Source organism: Pneumocystis murina (assembly GCF_000349005.2).
Source record: "Pneumocystis murina B123 chromosome Unknown supercont1.3, whole genome shotgun sequence".
Taxonomy (NCBI): Eukaryota; Fungi; Ascomycota; class Pneumocystomycetes; order Pneumocystales; family Pneumocystaceae; genus Pneumocystis; species Pneumocystis murina.
The window spans coordinates 59,177-86,064 of NW_017802361.1; the positions used below are offsets into that span (position 1 = coordinate 59,177).

Sequence of the window (26,888 nt, forward strand, 5' to 3'; positions counted from 1 at the left end):
TTATATAAAAGCGAAGTATTGTACAAATAGATTTAATATAAATAATCTTAATCTTAATTATGTATTGGGAGAAATCTATTTGGAAGCTTTGAAAGCAATAGATACTCTTAAGGTAATATCATTAATAAATGTTGAATAAAAAAGACAGATCCTATAAAAAACGTTAATCCAAAATCTACAATTTAAAAATAAACAAACATGTTTTTAGATCTATAAAACCAATTTATATTTAACCAAAAACCTTTTTAAAAGTGAAAATATTAAGTAATCTTTTTTTAAAAATCAAAATTCATCAAAAAATCAATTAAATCTTTAATTAAAAACAATATATGTTTGGCGAATATAAGCAAAAAGACTTTGAGACAATGCATGTTTGAATACACAGAGCTAAATGTATCATATCGAAATCATCTAAAAAAGCAAATACAGTGCATAGATTAATTTCCATTATTTTTAAGACGAAGAATCCATCCTTTTTATAAATCACCCAATCTTAAAGCGAACATGACTATGACCAATCCTCATAGATTTAGAAAAAACAATACGACTCATTAATCTATAGAGTTGATGTATTTATCTATTTATAATATATATAACACATTATAAAAAATCGGTCTTATTTTGAATCGATTCCATTTGATCAGAAACACCTATTCTTGACCAAAACATGGCTTCTCGAAGTCGAATAACCTCTTCCCATGCTTTAATTTCAATATTCTCATCATCTGTCTTCCATAATCCATCACGAAGTTGACGAAGAAATCCAGCAAAATTGCATACACTTCTTAGTCGTCGTAAACAATATGAACATAAAAGATGGGATTTAGGGGGATTCCGAAATTCGGAAGTACGAAATTGATGAATCCGTGTATCTTTATCATCGCAACAATTATTACCACATAAAGCACATACAAAAGGCATATCAAAAGACTTAGAAGAAATAGGCTCGATTACAAGATTTCCATCCAAAATAGAAGAAAGTACAGTTCGTCGTGCAAGCCATGACAAACTTGGAGAATTATCCAATCGTAGCGTTGGCTCAATATCTTCATAAATACATCGCTTAATAAACTTTGAATCCTTAAAAAAATTAGAAGACCCTAAATTATTTATTTGAAAAGATGATGATGTAGTTAAAGTCTGTACTGTATTTGATGAACCATTTAATCCATGATATATTGGCAAATCTAATGATGAAATTGAATTCAGCAACGTTTCCGACGTTAGCGCCATATTCATTCCTTGTGTAGAAGACGTTTGATTTTTCTGTGAACGAAGTCCTTGAAGAAAAATCATAAATTCCTGAAAAATAGGAATATCTCTACGAATAAACAAACCTGTTGAACACATTGAAGATTCTTGTTTTTCCTCTTCTTCTATCTCACGTATCAATTCATTATTTTTCCCTATACTTATTCTATTTTCACTTTTTTTAGGCGTAGAAGGTATCGAACCCCCTTCTTCATTAGACATATGTTGCATTACATCCTTTAATTCTGCAAGCTGTTTTTCATGATAATGTAATAATCCCTCAGTATCTTTAAGCTTTGCCTGAAGATGCTCATTATATTTTTCTAATCGGTCCCTATCTCTATGTGCTGATGAAACCATTCTATTTGCCTCTTCAAAGAGAGTTTTTGTTAAATCCTCCAATTCTTTTTCAACTGTATGTTTATATATTTCCGCTTTACCCCTCTGTTGTTTTTCTTCCATTAAGCGAGCCATCAGCTGTTGTATTTCCTTCTCAACATCTTGTTTTTCTAATAACGCCTGTTCCATCCGATTCATATAATCCTTTTGAGATGCTTCTAATTCACGAATCTTTTCCTTAGCTAGCATCAATTCATGACAAGTCCAATGAATATTATCTTCTAAACTTGCTTGTTTCTCAATTGATGCAACCAACTTACTGTTAAGCATAGAAAGCTCTTTATTTAAACGATTTTCAACAAAAATAGGAGAACTCCCCTCCTCCATGAAAAATACAAGTAATTATATATAATCTTCTATATATATGTGTTATATATGCGCTGCCCTCAAACTTTGTAATATTCGATACTTTTTACTCTACACTTTTTTTATAATTTATATCCTTTCTATAAAGTATAATAGATATTTAAACCTAATCTAACTCATCATCCTCTATCCTTTCTAAAAAGATAGATTCAATTCATAATTTCTATCATTTTAGTCTTAAATTATTAAAGAATTTTTTAATTAAACGTAAAGCCGGCTCCGAAAAAAGAATCAAATACTAGAAAAAAATAAAAACACGCATATACAACGCATATACAGCGCATATATAACGCATATACACTTCATATTCATTATATAATTCATAGATTTTATCCTTTTATCTATAAACTTGATATAATTTGTTTTAATTTATTCATTTTTCAATGCATTCATCTACTCAAGAATCTTCAGAAGATCAATCTTCCCGCTATGCTACTGTATGCTATTTCTCCTTATTTTTCTTCTAACAGATCTATAAAAACAGTTATCTCGGTTAATGGAACCAGCTGCACGAGATAGATTAACACGTATTGCATTAGTTCATTCAGATCGAGCACGTGATGTCGAAAATATCTTACTTCGTAAAGCGCAAGAAGGCTTGCTTCAACAAAAAGTTTCAGAATCAAATTTGATTTCACTTTTAAATCAATTAAAAGATGAAAAAAAAGAAACAAAAATTATTGTATTTTTTTCCTTTAAAAAACCACATACTAAAACTTTATCAGTTTAATCGTCAAGCATTCGATGAAGATTAAAGATCTAACAGTTTTAATATAAAAATAGGTCTTTTTTATATTAAGATTTGAATTTTATTTTATTTACTCTCTTTTAAATCATACGGAATAATACCTATTCTTTTCCTTAAAATGTTTATATCAGTTTTTAATTCCTCTTCCCAATAAATATTTATCATTGATTCACGTGCTTGTTGTCCATTTTGAATTGCCCATTTTATCAATGGATATGATATATTTTTGCATTTTTTTTTTAAAAATAAAGAAAATGATCCAAAAATTGCACTTAATATTGCAATCGGAAGACCCATATTAATCCATTCAAACCTATTCCTTATAAGTCTGTATCTTTTTATTTTATTTTTAAAAGAATATTTTTTATATTTAACCCTTTTTATAAAATTTCTTACCATTTTAAAAGAATTTCGCCTTCTATAGTTGCAGGTAAACCCATTAATATATGATAAAAGTCATGTGATTCTCTATAACGTTGCATAACATAAGCCCATTCTTCATGATTAATATAGCGCACCTTTTTTTAAATTAAAAATAAAAGATCTTTTTTTTTCTCTTCTCTTACACAAGAACGCAATCCTGGTACAAATCCATATGTATCCATCCATTTAATATATATATTACCTAAAGTATAATCGGGCAAAGTATGTAGAAACTTAGGATTTAAAGTAACTAAAGTCATTCTTGGACGTTCAAATAATATACGCCGTCCTGTAGAATTGATCAACATTTTACGATGCAATTTCTCTAAAAAATAAGGTGATGCTGTTAATTCTCCCACAATACCCAATAAATCTATTATAAAAAATAAAAATACCCTTATTAAAAGAAAAAATGCCACCTGCTCGACGAAGATTCATAAGTAATCCTGATGATGCGCTTAAACCAAGTAAAAAACGTGTACTACATGGTAACCAGATATGTCCCTCATACAAAGGTGCTAATTCATTTATTACAAAAAAAAAATAAGGTAAATATATACGTTTTAAATATAAAGAAAATTGCTGTTTAATAGATAATGAGCAATAAACCATACAAAAACTATTTTAAAGTCTTTTTATATAAAATCTTTTATCTTTAAATATTAAAAATTATTTATAATATATTAATTCGTAAAGCGCTTAGTAATAAATTACCCATAATTTAAAAAAATGTCAGGAAATGCACAAGTTGCCTCAAATAATTATGAAAAGATATGGAAAGATAAACATTTATTATTAACAGTTAATTTTTATACATTTTTTCTATTTTATTAAAATTTATATATATAATATAGAAAATTGAACTGGAATGGTTTATATCAACAATAGTACCAGAGATCTTTAAAAAAATTAATAGACATTTAAATTTATGCATGGAAGCGCTTTCAGATGAAAAAAGTTTGACTCTTGTTTTATCCTCAATACAAAGTGAAACAATTAAAGGATTCCTAACAAGAAGAGGAACATCGCTTATAAAAGGCGTATTGAAACTATATTCTTAAAATCACAGAATAATATTGTTTTGAATAGAAATTTCAAATAATTTTTAAAAATAATATCAAATTAAATCAATTTTATATAAAAAATACTATTTTATTAGAACAAGTAAGTTGATTTGTATTTATAGAGTCATATAAAGATAAATGTGTCTATAATGATTTATGTTTATACATAAATCATTATAGACACATATTTACTCATATAGGTAAATAAAAAAATAAATTAATAAATAAATAGTTATCTCATCTTAATGATATAATTTGTCAAAGTCAAATAGTTCTTCAAACAGAAACAACTGACGCAGATTCTATTCAAAAAGTATGATAAAATCTTGATTTTATCATTTTAATTTATAAACAGATTATTAATCAATTACATCTTCATATTCAATCCGCTCAACAAATTCTTTATCCAAATGAACCAATAAATGATCTAATTTATTCACTCAAAAATAATGCATATTATTTTTATCTTATATGGCATCTAATAATTTAATTGTAGGATCTTGATCCTCCATTACCTTCCAATATTATGATCAACATTTGTATCGACTACACTTCCATTGCAACACACATATACCTTTTAGCAGAACAGAATTTTACACAACGATTTTCTTTTTTATCACGATTATTCAGTTTTAACGGTTGGAAAACAACAAATCCTAGATCTATGTATCTTCTTTTCTTTATTAAATACTTCTAAGATTGTTTCCAGTACCATAAATCAACAATTAATGCAAATCATTGATGAAATCCATCTCAAAAGCAGAGATCCTGCCCTTTCAATCATTATAGATCATTTAACTGGTAACCCCAATATATTTCATTTTTTCATTACTAAAAAAAATAAAGCTATTGAATATGAAGTTAATCATTTAAAATTAAATATTGATGTTCTCCAAAAAAATATAAATACTAGCGAATCTACGCAACCTTAATATTTTACTCATAACTAACTCTCATCCTAAAAAACTATCTCCTATCATTCTAATCATATATTATTTCATATTTTATCTAGTATTGCTGTATATTATTCAAACACTCTCATAAACCCTACTACTACTCTAACTCTTGTTTCCTGAAACAAGAGATAATCTACTAAGACTATATAAAAGTCTTTCTTTTTTTACTTGTAATGCATGTAATTCATTCGCTTTTGAGAGCTGTTCTGAGGCACTATTTAATGCGTTTCGGGGTTTTGATGGTTTCTGTTGTAACCGAACTTCTTGTAATTCTGATTTTCCTTGTAATGTTTTTTCTCGGCGCTCCAATTTTGTAATTCCTGCTTCTGCACGTTGTAAAAGTTCTAGTATTTGAGGATAAACCTCATGTTCCAAAGATTGTTGTGCTTCTTGAATATCTGTTTCCGAAACCACTTCAAAATGCTGTAACACATCAGATACATCTCGAGGCGTAAAAACTTACGCGTCTATTTGCCAAAACAGATTGTATACGAGGAAAATCATTAATACCCGTATTAAGTGTTGCTAATAAAAGATCCATCTATTAAATAAGGAAATTATATTAAATTAAAGTTCTCAATAAAACAAAAGTTATCTTTTACCCGATAATTACATGCATTTAATGAGGAAACACATCCTTCAAGACTAGAAAAATATTAGCAATTATATGCGCAAGGAAAAACAATCAACACGACTATTTACCTATTTAAATAGTCACTTATTGGTGTAATAGAACTTGTTGTCCTTTGACGACTTTGAACACGTGGAGATATCATTTTTTTAAGTCTCGTGATAAGACGAGAACTTTTGAAAAAGAAGACCTAACCCTAAAATGTATCTAGACCTAATGTTATATTTAAAAAAATCTAATTATTCTAAAATATCTTTTCAATAATAATATAAAAACATCTCCCTTCCTCTAATTTTTTTAAAAACGTTTCTCAAATTTTATACATATATTTAATATAACCCTAACCTTTAAAAATCATTTGTAATTAGGGTTAAACCCTAAGCAATTCATTAAGAGAAACCCTCTTCCAATTTATCACGTTTTAAAATGATAAATTATTTTGGAATGAAAAAATGGCCAACACCTTTTAAGTAATTTGTTCTTAAAAAATTACAGAAAATATCTAAAACTTTATAGTCAACCATTAATACCTTTTTTTATAGCGGGAGGTCTTGTATTTTATGGTGTTTATCGAATGGCTGATGCGATGATGCAATCTGAACCATATATAAATGATCCAAGAAATCCAAGAGGCATTTATTCTTATTTTATTTTCTACATTAAAACTTATTCATTTTTATAGCACGTCAAGGTCCGAAAAGTGCACATTAAACATATATATACAGTGCATATATATTAGGCAATATATTATATATATAATGTATTAATAATACCTACAATTTATTGTATATGCATAACATATAGTTATATAATAATACATCATTCATTTCATATTATAAATAATTATATATTTTTTTAAAAAATTTACTATGACTCAAGACGTGTTTTTCGTGGTGTTTCACCTGTACCTATGAATTGATTAATATATATATTATTTTTCCGTTAATATTCCTACGGAATCCATTTTTGTAGCGCTGATAAACATGTTTTAAATGTTTCATACGTCCTGTTCCTGTTGTTTTTCTTCGAATTGCTTTAAATGACCAATTATCTTATATATATTAATATATTAATATATTCAATTTAATCTTACATCGACGCATTTTACTTGCAGGATAACCGCATGAAGCACACCTCGATTTTTGATTATGAAAAGATCGACGGCCACAGCGTCGACATTGTGTATGCGTTTTTATATGTCGTTTACCAAAAGATGATGTTCCCTATAATATAATTAGTAAAAAAAACTATAAATAGGATAGATATAATTCATTATGAATAAATCTTAATGAATTATATACTTACTTTTGTCATAGTTTTTTATCGTTCGATGAAAAATTTTGTGACTGTAAATATTACGTCTTAAAAAATGTTAATCTAGTAAAAAATATAAATCAAGATTATTTAAGATCATATATGTAGATGGATTGGATTATATGCATTGAGTTATAGGAATATATGCATGAATGTATATATTATACACTTTAAAAATATTGATATAAAAACTTTATAGGAAATAAAAAAATAATGATAAATATTAATTCCTATATTACATTATTATACAATATATGTTGAGATTATGAATATTCTGTCTGTTTTATAGTATTATATGTGAACCATATGCGTTCCATTTTTCAATATATATTTAATGCACTTTTAGATACGTCATTAGTTTTTAAGTTATATTATCCAATTTATCTAGTAAAAGCTTGTCTCATAGAAGGTTTTGCATGTTGACTTAAAGTTTGCATATGCTGTTTTACTTAATATCTAGTTTAAAAAGATCGATTTGTATACTTCACCAATCTTTGTATTAACTTCAAAAAACTTATAAACACATCGATCAATACAAACAGATTCTCCTTTATTTAATTCGCCGTCTGTATAAATAGAAGGGATACATTTTTGATGACATACATCAACCAATCTATTTTGTAATAAGATTAATATTTATTTTTCAAGTTCTTTTTACCTTGTAAATAAATCAGTTACCATATCCAACTCATTCTCAGCAGCAGAAACTTTCTGATGATCGACAGTTTGTTTTGTAGTGCTCGAATTTTGGCCAAAACCAAAAAACGGCATTTTCAATAGTTTAAATCATGAAAATCGTTAAGACCGATCAAGCCTTTAGACCACATAGGTGGGCGCCAAAGATAAAGCCTATAGTAATAAAAATATAATGCCATAAGAAAGTAATAATAAGAGCTGGTTTATATATAAAAGTTGTAAAGCTAAATAAAAGATTGCTGTATAAAAAAGAAATAGAGGATAAAAATTCATATATCGATATGAACATAATGTTTATCAAAATATACATCTAAATCATCATCAGGAACTGGATCATCAGGAGTTGTTTCTATTGCATCATCAGATTCGTAAATATTAGGGAGTGGATTGCGCCAAAATAAAGTATCAATAAATTCTAAATGTTTAATTTGAAATAAAGAAGCGCTTTGTGGTGGAAAAAAATGATCTACAAGATCGTTCATAGAAATATAATTGCTTCTATAGCCTGTGAGTTCTAAGAATTTCATATAAACTTCTCCATAAGAATTAATAGTAAAAATTCGTGTAGGAGGAATGCCAACTGATTGGTAAGACAAAGCATCAGTTATTCTATTTCCAAATCCTGCATAAAATGGATTTGAACCTTTTCCAAAAACATTATGTAAATCTCTCAAACAAGATATTTTAAAAACTTCTGGTTTTTTAAAAATCATTTCTCTTAAGAAAATAAATAAGAAAAAATAAAATAAATTACTTGCCTTCGCAAAGCAGCCATAGTTCTATCCGGAGAAAGAATAACTGGACCAAGAGGTAACTTATGTCTGTTTTGTTCTATTTTTTTAAGATAATCTCGAGTAGAATCTGCCTGTCCTACAGAACGACTTGTAAGGTATAATATATTAAATCCATTATTATAAATATCAGAGTAAAGTTTTGCAACACCTGGATGCGTCCAATCTTTGCCAATGATCGTTAATACGTGACCAAGCGCATCTGATCTAGATAAAATAAACATGAATTGTATCAAAAAAAAAATTAGTCTACTTAGTAATTGTCCCATCAATATCAGATATGACAACTGATGTATTATGTTTCCAGAAATAAAGGTTTGCAGAGACGGTTGCTTTTCCTTTATTAACGCTAAACGAAATGGAATTTCTTCCTAATTGAAGATTAAGTGATTTCTAATAAAATAAATTAATTAAAAATAAAAATAAAAAAAATATACTAATTGTTCTGAAGTAAGACGAAGTGTCTTTACGTACGTAGTTGTACTATCAGTAGATGATTTAATCTCAGGTTCCAAACTAGGTACAGAAGTTAAAGAAATCTTGGATAGATCATTAAGATTATTCTATTAATAATTAATATATATCATTAAAAATTTCAAGAATTACATTAGAAAATATATCAATATTTGTTGACAAAGATCCTCTATTTATAGCATCCTCTTTTGAATCTTCACTTGCATAAATCCAGATGTTTCCGTATGAATCGGAAGAAATAAGATTTTCTAATTCTGCAGGATTGATATCTAGCTCTGAAAGAATACGTCGAACAATTGCCTCTGCTTCCTGTTCCGCTTCGTCTGATGATTTATAACCACGCATATCCAATATAACATCTATAAATAGTCATTTTTATCATGAACAAAAAAAAAGGCATACCCCCATTGTCTGTAATATGCGTAGGAATATCCCTAGTTAGAAGTCTTTTGCTGAGTTCAGATGCACGTTTAATAGCAGTAAGACGAGCTTCCTCCGTGTCAATTGAAGATTGAGAAATATTTAAGTCCGAAAGTAACTCATGATTCGTTTTTTGAGAAGTAGAATCAGAAACATCTGAAGATAAAAGATGTGCTTTAGGTGTATCAGTAACTAAATTAGATGATGTATCTATAGATAATGTATCCCATGTTTCATGACCTAAACGTGAAAGACCCGTTTGTCCTATATCCCCTGATATATATTATCAATAAGCATATATTTTAAAAAGACTACCTGTATTATTATAACCCAGATCTTCAAGACGTGTAAGAATCCCATCTTTAGGTATACCTTTTAATCTATTAAAAAACAGACTTTTATACATATAACTGACGATTGTTATGTTCACTTAAATAAAATTCATCTGGCTCTTGAAGACTTTGCTAAAAAAAAGATATCTCATAAGCAACCTGATTATAATCCGTAACAATTTACCTCCTCACTTGATTGAGGACTACTAGACGGCGAAATAACAGGAGATGTCTTCAACTCATCCGGAACATCACTTTCAGTACTAAAAACAAAGAATGCATCGCCCTCATCTCCCAATTTCATTGAATAGTGGACGATCTCATTATTTACTTTAAAAGTCACCTGAAATATCTTAAAAACTCCCTCAAAAAAAAATAAAAAAACCTTCTTATCTGAAGGGCGAAGCATAGAAAACTTTCCAAAACGTACATGAAACGGAGAACAAGCAAGATCTCCATTTGCTTGTTCAATAACAATAACATCAATCGCTCCAGAAAGTGTCGCCTATTTCTCTTAAATTAATCTTAAAAAAATACAAATACATACTGGATTAATAGAAGACCATGTCCTAGACATAGTCCCAAAGGCTCTTCCAACGTATTGCATTTTAATCACCTCATAAAACCAGGCGATGCAAATCACAGGCTTTGAGCGACAGCACGACGTCAACTGATTAAATAAGTGAGGAATATATCAAAGGAAAAAAATAAAAGAGCATAATAAAAAACATAGATAAACAGTAAAGTTGTAGCTTATGATAGACGATAGAGTAGATATTTTGAAAAATGAATGTTTTTTTGTAAGAAATAGTAATAAATATTGGTATAAGAAAAGATTAAAGAAAATAAAAAGATATAAAAAAGTAATATAAAAGACCTATATATTTTTGTGAATGATTTTTTTAGTTATTAATAAAAAAAATGAAATTTGATATTTATATATATATAAAATAATGTTTTGAATAATTAATTGATAGCACTGGTTAATTAGTTGATTGTGAAAGAGATTTGGCTGTAGAACAGGTCATTCTAAGGTTTCCAAATGTCAGAATTTCGTTGATTTGTTGTTGATTAGAAAGAAGCATACAAAGTCGATCAATACCCATACCCCAACCTCCAGTAGGAGGTAGACCCCATTCTAAAGCATCGATATAGGTAGAATCTATTAATTGAATATCAGAGTCACCATGATGATCACGATCTTGTTGTTGACGAAGGAATTTTAAATTTTGTTGTAATGGTGCATTTTCTTCTTCATAAAAATTACAGATTTCTTTTTTAAGAATATAAAGTTCTCCTCTGTAAGCAATATTTTGATTATGTCTTGTAGAAGATTTTGATAATGGAGACATAACCTGAGGATGATGAATGATAAACGTTGGTTGATTACATTCAGATACTAAAAGTTGAGTAGAAAATTGATCCAAAATGCGATTAACAGTATATGGTTTTAAAAGAGGAATATTTTTTTCGCTAGCAATATTTAGAAGATCATCAACAGCGGATGGCAAATCTAAATTAGGAAGACTGGTACCTAAACGATTTTCAAGAGAAGGAATAAAATCCAATATTTTGTAAGTATCAAAAAAGCTATTATTTACAAGAGAAAGAATATTGCCTTTAAGAAGATTGTTATTAGTCAATTCTTTGATTAGCCCAGATAATAACGATTTAGTTATTTCTATTAAATCATTCAAAGATATATATGTTTGATAAAATTCACAGATTGTAAATTCAGGATTATGACTTGAATCCAGACCTAATGTATTCTTTAATTTTATTTTTTGTATTAAAAATAATAAGATTTTATTAACCTTCATTTCGAAAACATTTTCCAATTTCAAACACTTTATCAAAACCACCTATTACTAATTTCTTAAGCCATAATTCCGGTGCAATCCTAAGAAGTATTCTTCTTCCATCTAGTGAATTTGCATGTGTATAAAATGGCCGAGCATTAGCTCCTCCGGTTGATCCACTTAAAATAGGCGTTTCAACTTCCAAAAAATTTCTATTCAATAGAAATTCACGAATATATGTTAATATTTTAGAGCGCAAAATTATAGAGTTAGATATTTCGGGATGTACTAAGAAATCCACGAATCTATTTTTAATGTGTTTCTCAACATTTTTAACTTTAGATGGCAATGAATGAAGACAAGGAGCAAGTAATTGTATTTTTGATGTAAATATCGAAAATTCACCAAGATTTGTTTTTCCCAAAATACCTGTCATTTCTATAATTTTTTAATTTTAAAAACCAATAAATCAAATATTTATAAACCAACTATATCTCCTCTTCGCAAATTCTTATTCATTTTCAAAAAAATGCTTGCATCATCTTTATAGGTTTGAAGTGAACAAACTGACTGAATTTTTGCTCCAAAAGCATATATATCATAAAAAAAAAGCTTTGAAGAAGCACTTCTAATAGAAAAAATTCGTCCTAAATATTAAATAAGAGATATTGTTGCATAAATAAACAACAAAAACCTCTTATAGTTACTTCTTTTCCATTTAAAACACGTTCTCCATTTTTTAATTTGTCTTTCCATGTATTAATTGCACTACAAATTTCAATATATTTTTCATCATATTCTATACGTGGATAAGGCTCTATTTTCTCTTTAAAAAAATTCTTTAGACGACCATCTATTTCCTTATTTTCTTGTTTTCTAGCAATAGAAAGAGTTCGTATAAAAAATATATGATCACATGATAATAACAATCTTCTAAAATTACATTTATTCTGAAAAAAAATGCGTCTCAAAACTTTCTTATATAAAAAATTCAACATAGACCTATTTATAAATTAATTATTAACCATTAGCGCTCTTTATAAAATTCAAAAAAAGGATCCAAAAACATCAGAGAGAAGATTATCTTAATTTCATTGGTTAAACTCCTAATTTTACCTCATTTATCTAAATGACGATACTTTTTTTTTTCATCAAAATTTACTGAATCCAAGAATTAAATTTTTTTAGGTAACCAACCTTGAAAAAAAAAAATCAATAAATAATATATAAACAATTTTTTCAAATATATTTCAACAAAACAAGAGCCTTTTGACATAAAATTCTTTTAATTTTTGTAATTTTTAAAGATTTTATCTGATAACCTGATACTAGAGAAAGATCTGTAGTTGTTTCCATAGCAACTATTGCCCATCGCAACCTCGAGATTCCAACATCAGTTATCAAACATACAATGAAGCAATCTTCTATATCTCTGGAATATTTTCTTAAGAAAGCATATTTATTAGAAGGAAAGGAAGTAGTAAAGGTTATCGAGGAGGTTCTAGAAGCTTCAAATATTTTTTTTTTTTCAGAATTGCTTAAAATTCCAAGTATTCAGAAGGTAAAAAAAATGTTTTGAGAAAAAACTAAAAAAATAGTTAAAAGGAACAGAAAATGAGCCTTATTTGGATATTCTTTATATATTTTGTTATGGTTCTTATAAGGATTATCAGGGTAGAAAAAGGTTTCAAGAAAAAGTGTGAAAACTAATGATTTAAGAAAGAAAACTATTTCTTCCTTATCTTTCGGAAAATCAAGTATATAAATTGAAAAAATTGTCATTAATATCACTCTCAAAGAATTTTAAAGTATATTTAATACTTTAATTTTTTTTTGTTAAAATTAGTAGAATTTGATGTATTCCGATTTACTTTTATATTTTGATCTTTCGGACTATAAGGAGCTTGAGAAGTTGCTCATTGATTGCATTTACTCTTCACTTCTTTCTGGAAAGTTTGACTCCAAAAACAAATGTTTTTGTGTTGAATATACGTGTGGAAGAGACATTTCTTTTTCAAATATCGACGAGCTTATTAATAAATTATCATTATGGTCAGAAAACTGCACAGACGTGCTTAATAAGTTAGAATATCGTGTTAAAATTATAAAAGATGAAATATTTTCGAAAAAATCATTAGAAGACTATCAAAAATTTATACACCAAAAAATGGAAAATATTGAAACACAAGAAAAGGGTACATATAAAGGAAAGGGAGTGGATACAACACATTATAATCCCATGGAAATGGATGAAATGCATATTGATGATAACATTTCTTTATGGAAAAATATTTTTTTCAAATAATTTTAAAGATTCCAAAAAAAGAAAACAAGTATTTATATTTAATTCAATAAAAAAATATTCTATCAAAAAAGTTTTTTGGAATATTTAGGTGACTAAAATAGGAACGTTATTGGTTAAATTGCTAAATTGTTAAATTAAGCAATCATAATAATTTCAAAAACATTTACAAAAATTACAATTTTAGTTTATAAGACATTTAGGATTTCTAAGAACTTTTTTTCGATCTTAAATAAACCAAATAATATTAATTAAAATCAAACTTTCAATATAAGAGTATCAATAAACAATCAACTTAACGATGAATCTTTGGTAACAAAAATTAAATATTATTTTTACATTTTTCTATATCTTTCATTACATAATGAGATATTCTTATTGGCATATGATTTTTTTATCAAAAGATTATATTCAACAATAAAAAGAATTTATGTTAACCCTAAACCGAAACGACTGAATTAGACATTCTTCAAGAATTTCATGATGTTTTTTCTTTTAAGGCTTTAATACACAAAGTGCCAATTCTTTGCTAAGAATTATATATTATTAAAGTTTTTTAATAGGAAAATTAATCCTCTTAATCAATGTTAAATGATTTTTCGAAAATTATGAAATAGAATGTTCAGCTCCAAATAAATTAGTGAAATTTCCTATAAATACTACAACATTTAGTATGTCTCGAAAAAATCGGCAAAAAATTCGACAGGTAGATTCTTTTTTATTTTTTTCTTATAATATCAATAATAATAACAGGAAAAGAAAAAAAAAGAGATAGAAAGAATAAAAAATGAAGCATCTTTTGATGAGGAATCATCTGTAGATATGAGGAAGTTTGAGAAAGATATTATTTCTTCTATTATTGAAAAAATGTCATTTGAAGAAAAAGATGTAAGCAATTTTCTAATTTTAATAGTTATGAAGACTTAAAATAATCAGATTGTCCCTGATGGGCATTGTTTGTATAGAGCATTTTCAGACCAGCTTGCTGTTCGACATGATATTCATGTAGTATAATCTTTTTCTTTTAGAATTTTCTAATACTTTTATTAGATTGACTATCTTCAACTTCGTACAGTAGCAGCTTCTTATATTCGAGAACATGAACAGAGTTTTATTCCATTCCTTTTTAACGACGAAACAGGAGAAATAAGAGATGTAGAATCATATTGTAACGATATTGAACATACAGCAATCTGGGGAGGAGAAGTAGAAATTATTGCTTTAGCGCGGGCATATAAAGTAAATGTAGAATTAATACAAATGAAAGGATTACCATTGAAAATCAATTTCGACCCAGATGGAGAAACATCTTTTTCACAAAACAAGAATACGATCAAATTAAGTTATTACCAACATATGTATGCATTAGGTATTAGAATTGTTTATAATTTTCATAAATTAAATTATAATTAGGTGCACATTATAATTCATTAAGAGATAAAGTTAAAAATTAATGCAAAAAGATGCAATTTAAATATAAATAATATCTATAAACAATTATTTAATTAATAATTATATACAATATTTAGCTTTTATTACTCCATATATAATACACACTGTTTTCTCGCGATTTCTTATTAGTCTCTTTTTCTTTTTATATTATTTTTCGAATTTTCAAGTTTTTTTATATATTTTTTTTCCTGATCTGTCTCAGATGAACTTGTATAATCACTGTCAAATAATACAGGTAAAAGAAATCCTTCTGTATGAAAAGATCCTGCTGTATATTGGATATTGTCTATAGTTATTATATCTACATCAGCATCTTCTTCAATTTTGCTTTTTTTAGTTTCTTCTGGAACTATATCAAATTCATCTTCTCGTTCTTCATATAAAATATTCTCTTCTAATTCAGTAAAATCAGGAGCAAAAGCCGACCACCCTTCTGTTCGTGGAATAGACCAAATATAGATCGTTCCAGTTTCTAAACCTGCTGCTGCAATAAATGGAAAAACAGGATGCCACTATTTAGGAATAAGTTTTTTTAAAAAAAAATATAAAATTATACATCAATATCGATGAATTCTTCTTTAGGGCCTTCTAAAATCTTCACAAGGGATCCAGTATTCCTATCCCATATATAAATAACATGAGCAGAACGATATGTGGACGCTAAGAAATATATTTTTAAAAAGAAAAACCCAAATAAATTAATTACCCATAACATATTCCCCAGAAGAACTAAATGCACATGCATTCCATTGAAATCTATTAATAACATCTTGAAATTTATGTTCTACTTTAATTGAATCGTCATTTAAATTTTCAGGATTATCAAAAATAGGAAGTGTTCGAATAATTCTATCAGTTGAATTTATAGCAAGAGTTTTTCCAGTTGGACTCAAACGTATTTGTTTAATATTGGAATTGGTTAGTCGAAAAGAATATAAGATCTTTATAAATTTATAAAATTTCAAAAATAATATATCTCAATACTTACTTCTAAAGATGTGCTTGATATAATATTAAGCCACCCCTTCGTAGTGCCTGTATAAATATATTTCCCTGTACTATCAAATGTGCAAACAAGTGTAAGTTGTTTTGTATCTTGTGATATAACTTTCTCATCAATTTCACCTTCTTCCGTGCCTTCTTTTAAAGGCCTTTTAGGGGCAGTTGGAAGAACACGTTTTTGAATCCCCCCGCCTGATATATTAGTAAGAATAGGAACGTCTTCAAGGAGAGACGCGACAAAGATTTCTCTTTTAAGATTAAAAAGAAGAAACAGTAAAACAATAAAAACCTATCAAAAGGATGCAGTTCTGCTCCCCAAATAGGTGCATTAAAACGAATCATTTTTATACGAGAACCATCTTTAAGATCCCATAAAACACATCTCCAATCACGAGCAGCTGATAATAAATAACGATTTTCTATAGACCAACTATCTCAAAGAAATTAATAAATTAAAAAAAAAGAAAAAATTACCAAACGGATTGAATAGGTCTAGTATGTCCTTTTAATACTCTTGAAACACCATTTGTCAAAAGATCCCATATAATAATAACTCCATCAAAAAGACCTGCTGCCAAATGATCCCCTTTCTTATCAAAACGAATTAGCATAGCATGCCCATACGCTTATGAAATTAGCCTTTTGTCCATTTTAAAAAGAAAATTACACAAAGAAGACGTTAAATTCTCAGGATATTCCTGCGAAAAAGGATTTAGAAGTTCCTATGCAATTTCTTAATAGGAAAAGTAATCTTAAAGAGCTATTTTACCAAATTCATCTTAAGTGTTTTGCATAAAACTTCAAAAAAAGCTTATAGTATTTTTTCAAAGAATAAAGAAAAACTAATCAAAAAAATGGCATAAACCAATATATCTCCTCTAGATTCATAAATATTCATGACTTATGTCTATAAATAGCTCTCAAACCCATAAAAAAGCTCATTTATTAGTTATTTACAAAAAAAGCTCCTATTACTTGAGATTTTATCAAAAAAAGGCCAGAAAAAAACTCAATTGCTTAAAATCTCTATGAAATATTCATAAAATGCATTAAAAATCATGAAAACTACCTACTAATCTCTTTTTTTGATAAATATATTTTTTGGAGGTCCAGTTTTTTTTTTTATAATAAAAAAACGTCGTTAAATAACCTCAATGTGGGAGTGTAAGGACTGATTGATAAGTGAAGGCGGTTGTGGGAGAAGAAGTAGATAAATAAAGGAGATCTTCTTGACGAAGATCAAAGATGAGCGGCGATATTGCTCTTGCACCTTCTTCTGCGGTTTTACGGCAGGTTGAAGAGGTGCAATTTGGAATTTTGAGTCCAGAAGAAATTGTAAAAAAAACATAAAAAAAGAATAAATTAGTAACTAATAGATTTTTTAGAGGGCAATGAGTGTAGCTAAGATAGAGTATGTTTTTTTTAAAAAAAAAGGAGTTTTTTGTCAATTATTGATAAAAAAAAAGATATCCAGAGACTATGGATGAATCAGGCCATCGTCCGCGTATTGGAGGGCTTTTGGATCCACGCTTAGGAACTATTGATCGTAATTTTAGATGTCAAACAGTAAATGAGTGCAGTTTTCTTTTTTTTTGTTTTAAAATATTTTTTTAGTGTGGAGAAAGTATGGCAGAGTGTCCAGGTCATTTTGGCCATATAGAGCTTGCTAAACCAGTATTTCATATTGGATTTCTTGTAAAAATAAAGAAAATATTGGAATGCGTCTGTTTAAATTGTGGAAAATTAAAAGCAGATGAGGCATGCTTTAAGAAAATATTAAAAAAGAAACAATCTTATATTTTGTGCAGAGTAATCCTAAATTTGTAGAATCTCAAAGATATCGAGATCCTAAGTCACGTTTAATTGCAGTTTGGAATGTTTGTAAAACAAAAATGATATGCGAAATTGATCCACCAGTTAATGATGATTATGGAGTTAAATCTATTATTGGACATGGAGGATGCGGTAATCCACAACCTATTATACGAAAAGATGGGCTTAAGTTATGGGCAACATATAAGAAATCAAAAGATTCTGAGGTAACCATATTTTCATGATAAAACTTAGATTTAAATACTATAAAGAGTGATTTGCCTGATCGTAGACTATTAACGCCTTTAGAAGTATATACAGTATTTAAACACATCTCCAGCGTTGATTTGGAGAAGATGGGTTTGAATGAAGAATATGCACGTCCTGATTGGATGATTATTACAGTTCTTCCTGTTCCACCGCCATCTGTTCGTCCTAGCATTTCTGTTGATGGCAGTAATCGTGGTGAAGATGATTTAACTCATAAGCTTTCAGATATTATTAAAGCAAATGCGAATGTACGACGATATGAACAGGAAGGTGCACCTGCTCATGTTGTGAGCGAATATGAGCAGTTACTACAAGTATTTTTTTATTTATTTATTCTCCATTAATTGACCTTAAATAGTTTCATGTTGCTACATACATGGATAATGATATAGCAGGCCAACCACAAGCTCTTCAAAAGACTGGACGCCCATTAAAATCTATACGTGCTCGTCTTAAGGGAAAAGAAGGGAGATTGAGAGGGAATTTAATGGGAAAACGTGTTGATTTTTCTGCGAGAACAGTAATTACTGGTGACCCAAATTTATCTCTTGACGAGCTTGGTGTTCCAAGAAGCATTGCTCGTATTCTTACATATCCTGAGACTGTAACCCCATATAATATTCATAAACTTCAAGAACTTGTGCGAAATGGACCTAATGAGCATCCTGGTGCAAAATATATTATTCGCGATACAGGAGAAAGAATTGATTTACGATACCATAAAAGGGCTGGTGATATTCCATTACAATATGGATGGAGAGTGGAAAGGCATATTACAGACGGAGATGTGGTTATTTTTAACAGACAGCCTTCACTGCATAAAATGTCTATGATGGGTCATCGTGTTAAAGTTATGCCTTATTCGACGTTTCGTATTAATCTATCTGTCACACCACCATATAATGCGGATTTTGATGGAGATGAAATGAATCTTCATGTTCCTCAATCTGAAGAAACTCGAGCAGAAATTATTGAAATTTGTATGGTTCCCAAACAAATTGTTTCTCCTCAATCAAACAAACCCGTAATGGGTATTGTTCAAGATACATTAGCAGGTGTTAGAAAACTTACTAGGCGAGATAATTTTTTGTCTAGAGATCAAGTTATGAACATCCTTTTATGGGTTCCTGAATGGGATGGAAATATGCCTTCTCCTGCAATCATTAAACCTAAACCTTTATGGACTGGAAAACAAATTCTTAGTATGGTTATTCCTAAAGGAATAAATCTCATTAGAGATGATGAGAAGCAGACACCTATGACTCCTGATGACAAGGGCATGATGTTGGAAGATGGAGAAATTATATATGGAATTGTAGATAAAAAAACAGTAGGGGCATCACAAGGAGGTCTTGTACATACTATTATGAGAGAAAAAGGTCCGGAAGTATGTCGTGTATTTTTTAATGGTATTCAAATGGTTGTAAATTATTGGTTATTACATAATGGTTTCAGTATCGGTATTGGCGATACTATTGCAGATGCGGATACTATGAGAGATATAACAAATACAATTGCAGAAGCAAAAGCTAAAGTTCAAGAAATTATTCTTGATGCACAGCAAAATAGACTTCAAGTAGAGCCTGGCATGACTTTACGTGAATCGTTTGAAAGCAAAGTTTCTAGAGCACTTAACCAAGCTCGTGATACTGCAGGACGTTCGGCAGAAATGAGTCTCAAAGAATCGAATAATGTAAAACAAATGGTAACAGCGGGATCCAAAGGATCATTTATTAATATATCTCAAATGTCAGCATGCGTGGGACAACAAATAGTAGAAGGGAAACGTATCCCTTATGGATTTAAACATAGGACTTTACCACATTTCACTAAGGACGATTATAGTCCGGAATCAGGCGGGTTTATTGAAAATTCATATCTTAGAGGGTTGACACCTCAGGAATTTTTCTTTCATGCTATGGCAGGTCGAGAAGGATTAATTGATACAGCTGTTAAAACTGCAGAAACAGGATATATTCAAAGGCGTCTTGTTAAAGCTCTCGAAGATGTCATGGTGAAATATGATGGTACTGTTAGAAATTCTCTAGGTGATATTATTCAGTTGGTGTATGGGGAAGATGGTTTAGATGGCATATCTGTTGAATATCAAAATTTGGATTCTTTAAGACTTTCTAATGAAGAATTTGATAGACGTTATCGTGTAGATGTTATGGACCCTGAAAAAACTATTTTTCCTCAATATTTAGAAACAGGAAATGAAATTGACGGAGACATGGCTATTCAGAATCTTTTGGATCAAGAGTATAATCAATTATGCGAGGATCGAGAATTATTACGTAATTTTATATTTAAAGATGGAGATGGAAGAAGACCCTTACCTGTTAATATTCAAAGAATTATACGGAATGCTCAACAGATTTTTCATATTGATAAAAGAAAAGCAAGTGATTTAAGCCCAAGAGATATTATTCTTGGAGTAAATGAAACAATTAAAAAACTTACAATTGTTCGTGGAAATGATAAATTTACAAAAGAAGCTCAAGAAAACGCTACACTTTTATTTCAGATTCTCCTTAGATCGCGACTTGCATCACGGAGAGTTATTGAGGAATATCATCTTAATAAAATTGCTTTTGAATGGGTATTAGGTGAAATTGAAACTCGTTTTGCCCATTCTATTGCCAATCCAGGAGAAATGGTTGGAACATTAGCAGCACAGTCTATTGGAGAACCAGCTACACAAATGACCTTAAATACTTTTCATTACGCAGGAGTTTCATCAAAGAGTATTACTCTTGGGGTTCCTCGTTTAAAAGAAATTTTAAATGTTGCAAAAACTATAAAAACACCTTCATTAACAGTATATTTGATGCCAGAAGTATCTAGAGATATGGAATCGGCAAAACAAGTACAAACTGCTATTGAACATACAACTTTAAGAACAGTAACATCCGTTACAGAAATATTTTATGATCCAGATCCTCGACAAACAGTTATAGAAGAAGATCGTGCCTTTGTAGAGGCGTTTTTTGCTATTCCTGATGAAGATGTTGAGGCTAATCTTCATCGTCAATCAGCATGGCTTCTTCGTTTAGAATTAGATCGTGCTAAAATGCTCGATAAGAAATTAAGTATGAGTGATGTTGCTGCAAAAATTACAGAAAGTTTTCATAAAGATTTATTTGTTATATGGAGTGAGGATAATGCGGATAAGTTGGTTATAAGATGTCGCGTGATAAAAGATGATGAAAAATCATTTGATGATGATGATAATTTGGTTGAAGAAGATATGTTACTAAAAAGGATTGAAAGTCATATGTTAGAATCTATTAGTTTGCGAGGTGTTCCGAACATTTCTAGAGTATTTATGATGGAACATAAAACAGTATATCAAAAAGAAAATGGCGAATTTGCAAGAGGTCAGGAATGGGTTTTAGAAACAGATGGAATAAATTTGGCAAAAGTTATGGCAGTTGAAAATGTTGATCCTCAGCGTACTTATTCAAACTCGTTTGTGGAAATTCTTCAAGTTTTAGGAATTGAAGCCACAAGAGCAGCATTGTTAAAAGAATTGCGAAATGTTATTGAATTTGATGGTTCATACGTTAATTATCGCCATCTTTCTTTGCTTGCAGATACAATGACATCACGTGGTCACTTAATGGCTATAACACGTCATGGTATTAATCGTGCCGAGACCGGTGTTTTGATGAGATGTTCTTTTGAAGAAACAGTAGAAATTTTAATGGAAGCTGCTGCAGTTGGTGAAATGGATGACTGTCGTGGTATTTCAGAAAACATTATGTTAGGACAACTGGCTCCTCTGGGTACAGGCGAATTCGATGTGATGTTGGATGAAGACATGCTTAATGAAGTTGTTATAGATCGTCAAATGTTTAGAGGCATATCTTCTACTGCTTTAGGAAAAACACCTTTACAAGATGATCAAGCAACTCCTTATGATTCTCGATCACCCGTCTCAGATAGTGGTTATATTGGATCATCAGATGGTGCTGCATTTTCACCACTTGTTCAGTCTGGTTCCGAGACACCTGGAGGATTCACTGAATATGGTGGAGGATTTGGGGTATCTCCATACGGCGCAACTTTACAATCTCCTGGCTATCAACCCTTCTTTCCATTTTCAGGAACATCTCCTGTTTCTCCAACTTATTCACCAACTTCTATATTTTCACCAACAAGTCCACAGATTCTTAGAATGTCTCCGAATTTTTCACCGACTTCTCCAATGTGCTCACCCATTAGTCCTGCCTATTCTCCAACATCACCGGCCTATTCTCCAACTTCACCTGTGTATTCTCCGACTTCACCGGTTTATTCACCCACCTCACCTGCTTATTCTCCAACTTCACCTGCGTATTCTCCGACTTCGCCTGCGTATTCTCCGACTTCACCTGCGTATTCTCCAACATCTCCAAAATTCTCTCCAACTTCACCAGCTTATTCACCTACTTCACCAAGACATAATAAATAATTTTTGGTTATAAAATTTATTTCAAGGCAATTTTTAAAGATATTTTTATATTTTATGGATATTTTTACAGACAAAAATAATAACAGGAAAAAGCTAATGAACATTTTTGTATTTTTTATTAAATATATTTGCACTTTTTTTAAAGGTTGTTTATTGATCTTAGTTGCTAGGCAACCACTATTTTGATTTCTAATCAAATAAACTAACGTTAAGAATATCATAAAAAGTCTTGTGCGGATTTTTCTCTGTATAATTGGAAAATTAAAGCAAAAAAGAAGGATTAATTGGATATATTTATAGGTAAGGAATGGATATGTTTTTTCCGGAGGAATTCTGTGAAAAATGGATGAAGAAATAGGGTTTTTTATAAGAAATACTGATGATCTTTTATTAGTATATATAGTCAGATTTTGAGCTTTCTTTTAATGCTTTCATCTAAAAATAATCAGTTCGATATGTCATATATAGAAGCATGGCGTAAAAAACAAGCAGCAGTAATGTTTTTTGGGATTTTTAGATATATAGCTAATTATGTCATTTAAGCTTGCATCAGCGTTCAGATTACTATCAGAAGCATGCAGTGCAGCAGCAAGAGAGCTACAGGATTTTCCTTTGCCTCCTTTTTCGTCTTTTTCTAGCGAACCAGCAAAAAATATGACAGGAACACAAGTTACAGTAGAAAAATCTGTAGTTTCATCTCCAGAGATTCAAATGACTCAAGAAAATTCCCAAGAGTTGCAAATAGATTCTACGGAGATAAAGAAACGTAAAGTTCGTGACCCGAACCAACCAAAACGGCCATTGAGTGCTTATTTGTCATTTCAATTAAAAACACGTCAAGCGGTCAAAGATAGTCTAGGAGAAAATGCAACACAGAAGGAAATTCTTAGTGAAATTGCAGAAAGATGGTCTAAATTAAATGATAATGAAAGAAAGGTGATAAATATTTTAATGTTGATGTATATCTTATATTTATTAGCCATTTGAGGAAGAAGCGAGAAAGGCACGAGAACAATATGACAAAGAAATGACTGCTTATAAATGTTCTTCAGAATCTAAAGGTCAGGAAAATCTTCATTCAACAAAAGAAAGTACAATTGTTGCACATACTAAAGTTCTTTCTATACAAAAAGATATAGAAGAAAATAAAGAAAGCTTAGAAGTTGTTTCTACTCCAAAAAAGGAAAAAACAATGGATTCTGCTGAAACACGCGAAAGTTCAAAAGAAAAGAAGAGAAAGCATAAAAAAAAAAGTGATGGACAACGTTCACAAGAAGATACTTCTTCGACAAAAGAAAAAAAAGAGCGTAAAAAACATAAAAAGAAAGAAGAATAATTTGAAAGAAAACAAATATTTGATTTCGTGATATAATATATACAATTTTATATATTGATTTGAATAGTCATTTTGATTTCATCTTGTTAGATTTTTTCAGATTTAAAGGTCATTTAATAAACAACTCAAATTTATTAAGGTGCTAAATATATTAATAGTGTGGTTTGATTACATAATATTGATTGTAATTTACATTAACGTATCTAATAATGAATGTATGTATATAAAACAACCATATTCAAATTTAAATTTGAAAAAAATTTTTAATATGTTTATAAAGGTATTAAAACACAATTGATTATACCCTTTTAGAATAAAATATAGTTTTGAATATATTTTATATATTTTTTTAAATATTTTAACTTGAATTCTCAGAGGAATAAATCCATGGAACAGGTGTTAAGTTTGGTGCACTAGAATCACTATGATTCATTTTTTGGTGTTGAGAATCTGTATCATGTACTTTAAAATCTGCTGTTGTTGACGTTACCTGAAAAAAATTATAGAAAATTTATAAATGCTTAGATATTTACCATAAGTGTCTTCTCTACTGCTCTTAAATATTTAGACAATGAATTGTAATGCAATTTAGGTGTTAAAAGAAGTTCTGCTAAACGCTGCACAGTATGCGGTGGATGAGTTAAAAAATTAGAAAGTAAAACATTCTTGATCCGGTCAAATAACATTTTTTCCGATTGAGTCATAGTTAAAGGAAATCCATCCTCTGTTTCTATTCCATTTTCAATATCTGATGAGGATCTTGGTAATTCAAACAACCATAAATTCTGAAAATTCAATATTTTTATAAACCTTTTAAAAACAGACCTCTTTTAAACGACTTTCAAAAATATCTTTCCAATCACTCCATTCTTCACTAAATATACATATTAAACAAAAATTCCTATAAAAAATTCTAAAAACTTAAAAATTCCTGTACTTGAAAGTAATTCCAAAATCATCATCTCTTTAATCTATAATATATATATATATATTCATAAAAAACAACATATCATCATTAAAAAAAATACTTTTATATATCTAAGATAGTTTATTGATCCTTCTAAAGCTTTTTTTCAAGATTTTCAATTCCTATGACGTTCAAATAGAGGCAACTTAAAAATTTTAAATATTACAATATTTTTATTAGAAATCTCCCAGATTAATAAGTAATTTAAATGTTAATTTAAGAATTCTTATATATTTATAAAGTTTTTTTACGAATATTTTTTAAAAATAAAATTCATATAAAAAACTTTATAAAAGCCATAATATTGTCATTATTTGATTGATAAAGTCAAATAAAAAGATATATTTTGTATTTCATATTTGAAAATTTAATGATTTAATTGAGATAAAAAAGGGTTTAATTTTTTGTATTAAGCTCTGATATAAATTAAGAAACCTTTAGTCTATTTATTATTAAAGTTTGATAGTTTATTATAATATATTTCTTTTTGTAAGTGAATAGAAAATGATTAGTTAAATTTTATGATAATATAAATATTAATAAGAGATAAAAATGAGAATTGCAAATATATAGTAGATAAAAGTGAATAATAATGTGTTTTATGATTTTGTGGTGTTAAGTCTGAATATGTAAATAGTTAAAATAATTAGATGATAAAAAAGTTAAAATTTTATTATGTAATAATACAGAAAATCTAAAGAAAGAAGGTTAGATTAGTCGTTATAGCACCAAGGATAATTATAGTCTTTATAATATCTAATATTGGTGTATTTTTTTAGAAATTATATTCTAATAAAATAATAAATTATAAAAAAATTTAAAAAACGAAGTTTAATTTATGTTATTAGATTATAAATATCTGCGACTATTCAATTAGAAGGTTTTTCATCTAAAAATGTTATGTTAAAAGAACAATTATAATGTTTTAGTTATTTTTATATCTAGAATACCTATTTTATGTATCTTAGAACCTTTGAAAATAATAATTATGTTTCCAAAGACAATATAATTAACAGATTCGATGTCATTTCTCTAAAAACTCTGAAAAAGCAGAAATTATGTAATTAAATCCAATGAAATATCTATATAAAAATTTTCTCAAAAGAAATGTATATAAATTATGATTGATATTGATTTAAAATAGAACAACATTTTTCTATTCTTGATTCAATTTCTCCAAATGTCTTATGAATTAAATTCATTCTTTCTTTTAGTTGGATACAATCTGAATAAACCCCTTCAAGAACTTGAATATTAACAAGATCAAGACAAATCTTAAGTTCTATTAAAATTTAATGAAAATAAATTAAAAAAAAACATAAAATTACTTTCTATGAGACAATCTAATTGCTCTTTTAATTTATTTTTTGTATTATATACATCTTTTATATTTGAAAACATAATCCTTGTTAATGGATCAAGTAAATCATACAATGAATAGAATGTTTCATGATCCTTTTCTAAATCATTAGAAGTATTTACACAAGTATAACAAGATTTAGAAAACTCCTCTGATTTCATGTATAAAATATCTGTATATAAAACCTATATAATTCAATAAAAAAAGAAAATACCTAAAGAAAATACAAAATATTTATCATTAGCAATAAAAATGGTATGAAACACA

General features: G+C 28.7%; 17 protein-coding genes across 17 annotated transcripts; 7 read left to right on the forward strand and 10 right to left on the reverse strand.

The window, feature by feature from the left end:
* Positions 1-600: 600 nt before the first annotated feature.
* On the reverse strand, positions 601-2,174 carry PNEG_00858 (hypothetical protein; the record flags this gene model as incomplete). The annotated part of the gene is made up of 1 exon (XM_007874577.1): positions 601-2,174. Exon 1 carries the CDS (start codon positions 1,975-1,977, stop codon positions 601-603), a length of 1,377 nt encoding a protein of 458 aa, XP_007872768.1. The 5' UTR covers positions 1,978-2,174.
* A 225-nt stretch (positions 2,175-2,399) lies between these two features.
* On the forward strand, positions 2,400-2,771 carry PNEG_00859 (hypothetical protein; the record flags this gene model as incomplete). Its single annotated transcript, XM_007874578.1, has 3 exons — positions 2,400-2,453; positions 2,501-2,698; positions 2,742-2,771. 3 exons carry the CDS (start codon positions 2,400-2,402, stop codon positions 2,769-2,771), a joined length of 282 nt encoding a protein of 93 aa, XP_007872769.1.
* A 59-nt stretch (positions 2,772-2,830) lies between these two features.
* On the reverse strand, positions 2,831-3,835 carry PNEG_00860 (hypothetical protein; the record flags this gene model as incomplete). The annotated part of the gene is made up of 4 exons (XM_007874579.1): positions 3,748-3,835; positions 3,331-3,705; positions 3,161-3,282; positions 2,831-3,077 (listed from the first exon to the last, which is right to left on the reverse strand). Exons 2-4 carry the CDS (start codon positions 3,493-3,495, stop codon positions 2,831-2,833), a joined length of 534 nt encoding a protein of 177 aa, XP_007872770.1. The 5' UTR covers positions 3,496-3,705; positions 3,748-3,835.
* An 81-nt stretch (positions 3,836-3,916) lies between these two features.
* Positions 3,917-5,183, forward strand: PNEG_00861 (hypothetical protein; the record flags this gene model as incomplete). Its single annotated transcript, XM_007874580.1, has 8 exons — positions 3,917-3,988; positions 4,042-4,227; positions 4,277-4,351; positions 4,484-4,564; positions 4,607-4,702; positions 4,748-4,917; positions 4,961-5,052; positions 5,098-5,183. The coding sequence occupies 8 exons, from the start codon at positions 3,917-3,919 to the stop codon at positions 5,181-5,183; spliced, it is 858 nt and encodes a 285-aa protein (XP_007872771.1).
* A 126-nt stretch (positions 5,184-5,309) lies between these two features.
* On the reverse strand, positions 5,310-5,983 carry PNEG_00862 (hypothetical protein; the record flags this gene model as incomplete). Its single annotated transcript, XM_007874581.1, has 4 exons — positions 5,310-5,630; positions 5,671-5,748; positions 5,810-5,852; positions 5,910-5,983. 4 exons carry the CDS (start codon positions 5,981-5,983, stop codon positions 5,310-5,312), a joined length of 516 nt encoding a protein of 171 aa, XP_007872772.1.
* Positions 5,984-6,282: 299 nt separating this feature from the next.
* Positions 6,283-6,520, forward strand: PNEG_00863 (hypothetical protein; the record flags this gene model as incomplete). Its single annotated transcript, XM_007874582.1, has 2 exons — positions 6,283-6,308; positions 6,355-6,520. 2 exons carry the CDS (start codon positions 6,283-6,285, stop codon positions 6,518-6,520), a joined length of 192 nt encoding a protein of 63 aa, XP_007872773.1.
* Positions 6,521-6,705: 185 nt separating this feature from the next.
* On the reverse strand, positions 6,706-7,152 carry PNEG_00864 (60S ribosomal protein L37; the record flags this gene model as incomplete). Its single annotated transcript, XM_007874583.1, has 4 exons — positions 6,706-6,746; positions 6,794-6,889; positions 6,932-7,061; positions 7,144-7,152. The coding sequence occupies 4 exons, from the start codon at positions 7,150-7,152 to the stop codon at positions 6,706-6,708; spliced, it is 276 nt and encodes a 91-aa protein (XP_007872774.1).
* Positions 7,153-7,410: 258 nt separating this feature from the next.
* Positions 7,411-7,923, reverse strand: PNEG_00865 (hypothetical protein; the record flags this gene model as incomplete). The annotated part of the gene is made up of 3 exons (XM_007874584.1): positions 7,411-7,592; positions 7,636-7,765; positions 7,811-7,923. The coding sequence occupies 3 exons, from the start codon at positions 7,921-7,923 to the stop codon at positions 7,533-7,535; spliced, it is 303 nt and encodes a 100-aa protein (XP_007872775.1). The 3' UTR covers positions 7,411-7,532.
* Positions 7,924-8,117: 194 nt separating this feature from the next.
* On the reverse strand, positions 8,118-10,483 carry PNEG_00866 (hypothetical protein; the record flags this gene model as incomplete). The annotated part of the gene is made up of 11 exons (XM_007874585.1): positions 10,413-10,483; positions 10,251-10,370; positions 10,050-10,208; positions 9,949-9,997; positions 9,849-9,905; positions 9,516-9,806; positions 9,246-9,472; positions 9,077-9,202; positions 8,893-9,032; positions 8,607-8,846; positions 8,118-8,565 (listed from the first exon to the last, which is right to left on the reverse strand). Exons 1-11 carry the CDS (start codon positions 10,470-10,472, stop codon positions 8,118-8,120), a joined length of 1,917 nt encoding a protein of 638 aa, XP_007872776.1. The 5' UTR covers positions 10,473-10,483.
* A 220-nt stretch (positions 10,484-10,703) lies between these two features.
* On the reverse strand, positions 10,704-12,662 carry PNEG_00867 (lysine-tRNA ligase; the record flags this gene model as incomplete). Its single annotated transcript, XM_007874586.1, has 4 exons — positions 10,704-11,624; positions 11,680-12,102; positions 12,150-12,311; positions 12,359-12,662. 4 exons carry the CDS (start codon positions 12,660-12,662, stop codon positions 10,849-10,851), a joined length of 1,665 nt encoding a protein of 554 aa, XP_007872777.1. The 3' UTR covers positions 10,704-10,848.
* Positions 12,663-13,075: 413 nt separating this feature from the next.
* On the forward strand, positions 13,076-13,969 carry PNEG_00868 (hypothetical protein; the record flags this gene model as incomplete). The annotated part of the gene is made up of 4 exons (XM_007874587.1): positions 13,076-13,225; positions 13,263-13,338; positions 13,384-13,472; positions 13,514-13,969. 4 exons carry the CDS (start codon positions 13,076-13,078, stop codon positions 13,967-13,969), a joined length of 771 nt encoding a protein of 256 aa, XP_007872778.1.
* Positions 13,970-14,627: 658 nt separating this feature from the next.
* PNEG_00869 (hypothetical protein) lies at positions 14,628-15,511 on the forward strand. The gene is made up of 5 exons (XM_007874588.1): positions 14,628-14,672; positions 14,720-14,854; positions 14,903-14,971; positions 15,017-15,335; positions 15,380-15,511. Exons 1-5 carry the CDS (start codon positions 14,640-14,642, stop codon positions 15,418-15,420), a joined length of 597 nt encoding a protein of 198 aa, XP_007872779.1. The 5' UTR covers positions 14,628-14,639; the 3' UTR covers positions 15,421-15,511.
* An 8-nt stretch (positions 15,512-15,519) lies between these two features.
* On the reverse strand, positions 15,520-17,229 carry PNEG_00870 (hypothetical protein). Its single transcript, XM_007874589.1, has 8 exons — positions 17,190-17,229; positions 17,088-17,142; positions 16,895-17,045; positions 16,710-16,850; positions 16,407-16,668; positions 16,125-16,359; positions 15,975-16,078; positions 15,520-15,930 (listed from the first exon to the last, which is right to left on the reverse strand). Exons 1-8 carry the CDS (start codon positions 17,196-17,198, stop codon positions 15,544-15,546), a joined length of 1,344 nt encoding a protein of 447 aa, XP_007872780.1. The 5' UTR covers positions 17,199-17,229; the 3' UTR covers positions 15,520-15,543.
* Positions 17,230-17,665: 436 nt separating this feature from the next.
* On the forward strand, positions 17,666-22,982 carry PNEG_00871 (DNA-directed RNA polymerase II subunit rpb1; the record flags this gene model as incomplete). Its single annotated transcript, XM_007874590.1, has 7 exons — positions 17,666-17,755; positions 17,806-17,831; positions 17,887-17,986; positions 18,035-18,178; positions 18,229-18,459; positions 18,505-18,816; positions 18,861-22,982. The coding sequence occupies 7 exons, from the start codon at positions 17,666-17,668 to the stop codon at positions 22,956-22,958; spliced, it is 5,001 nt and encodes a 1,666-aa protein (XP_007872781.1). The 3' UTR covers positions 22,959-22,982.
* A 381-nt stretch (positions 22,983-23,363) lies between these two features.
* On the forward strand, positions 23,364-24,294 carry PNEG_00872 (hypothetical protein; the record flags this gene model as incomplete). The annotated part of the gene is made up of 3 exons (XM_007874591.1): positions 23,364-23,452; positions 23,502-23,894; positions 23,938-24,294. The coding sequence occupies exons 1-3, from the start codon at positions 23,384-23,386 to the stop codon at positions 24,292-24,294; spliced, it is 819 nt and encodes a 272-aa protein (XP_007872782.1). The 5' UTR covers positions 23,364-23,383.
* Positions 24,295-24,652: 358 nt separating this feature from the next.
* On the reverse strand, positions 24,653-25,256 carry PNEG_00873 (hypothetical protein; the record flags this gene model as incomplete). The annotated part of the gene is made up of 4 exons (XM_007874592.1): positions 24,653-24,784; positions 24,828-25,079; positions 25,120-25,168; positions 25,216-25,256. The coding sequence occupies 4 exons, from the start codon at positions 25,254-25,256 to the stop codon at positions 24,653-24,655; spliced, it is 474 nt and encodes a 157-aa protein (XP_007872783.1).
* Positions 25,257-26,349: 1,093 nt separating this feature from the next.
* Positions 26,350-26,782, reverse strand: PNEG_00874 (hypothetical protein; the record flags this gene model as incomplete). Its single annotated transcript, XM_007874593.1, has 2 exons — positions 26,350-26,543; positions 26,590-26,782. The coding sequence occupies 2 exons, from the start codon at positions 26,780-26,782 to the stop codon at positions 26,380-26,382; spliced, it is 357 nt and encodes a 118-aa protein (XP_007872784.1). The 3' UTR covers positions 26,350-26,379.
* Positions 26,783-26,888: the final 106 nt, after the last annotated feature.

Bases quoted from the DNA above. Each gene is read 5' to 3' on its own strand.
- PNEG_00869 (XM_007874588.1), top strand. From the start codon at position 14,640: ATGTCTCGAAAAAATCGGCAAAAAATTCGACAG. The intron at 14,673-14,719 runs GTAGATTCTTTT...TAATAATAACAG, and splicing joins ATCGGCAAAAAATTCGACAG to GAAAAGAAAAAAAAAGAGAT. The intron at 15,336-15,379 runs GTATTAGAATTG...AATTATAATTAG, and splicing joins CCAACATATGTATGCATTAG to GTGCACATTATAATTCATTA.
- PNEG_00870 (XM_007874589.1), bottom strand. The intron at 17,046-17,087 runs GTAATTTTCTTT...TAATTTCATAAG, and splicing joins GAATTTAACGTCTTCTTTGT to CGTATGGGCATGCTATGCTA. The intron at 15,931-15,974 runs GTATAATTTTAT...ATTCCTAAATAG, and splicing joins AAGAATTCATCGATATTGAT to TGGCATCCTGTTTTTCCATT.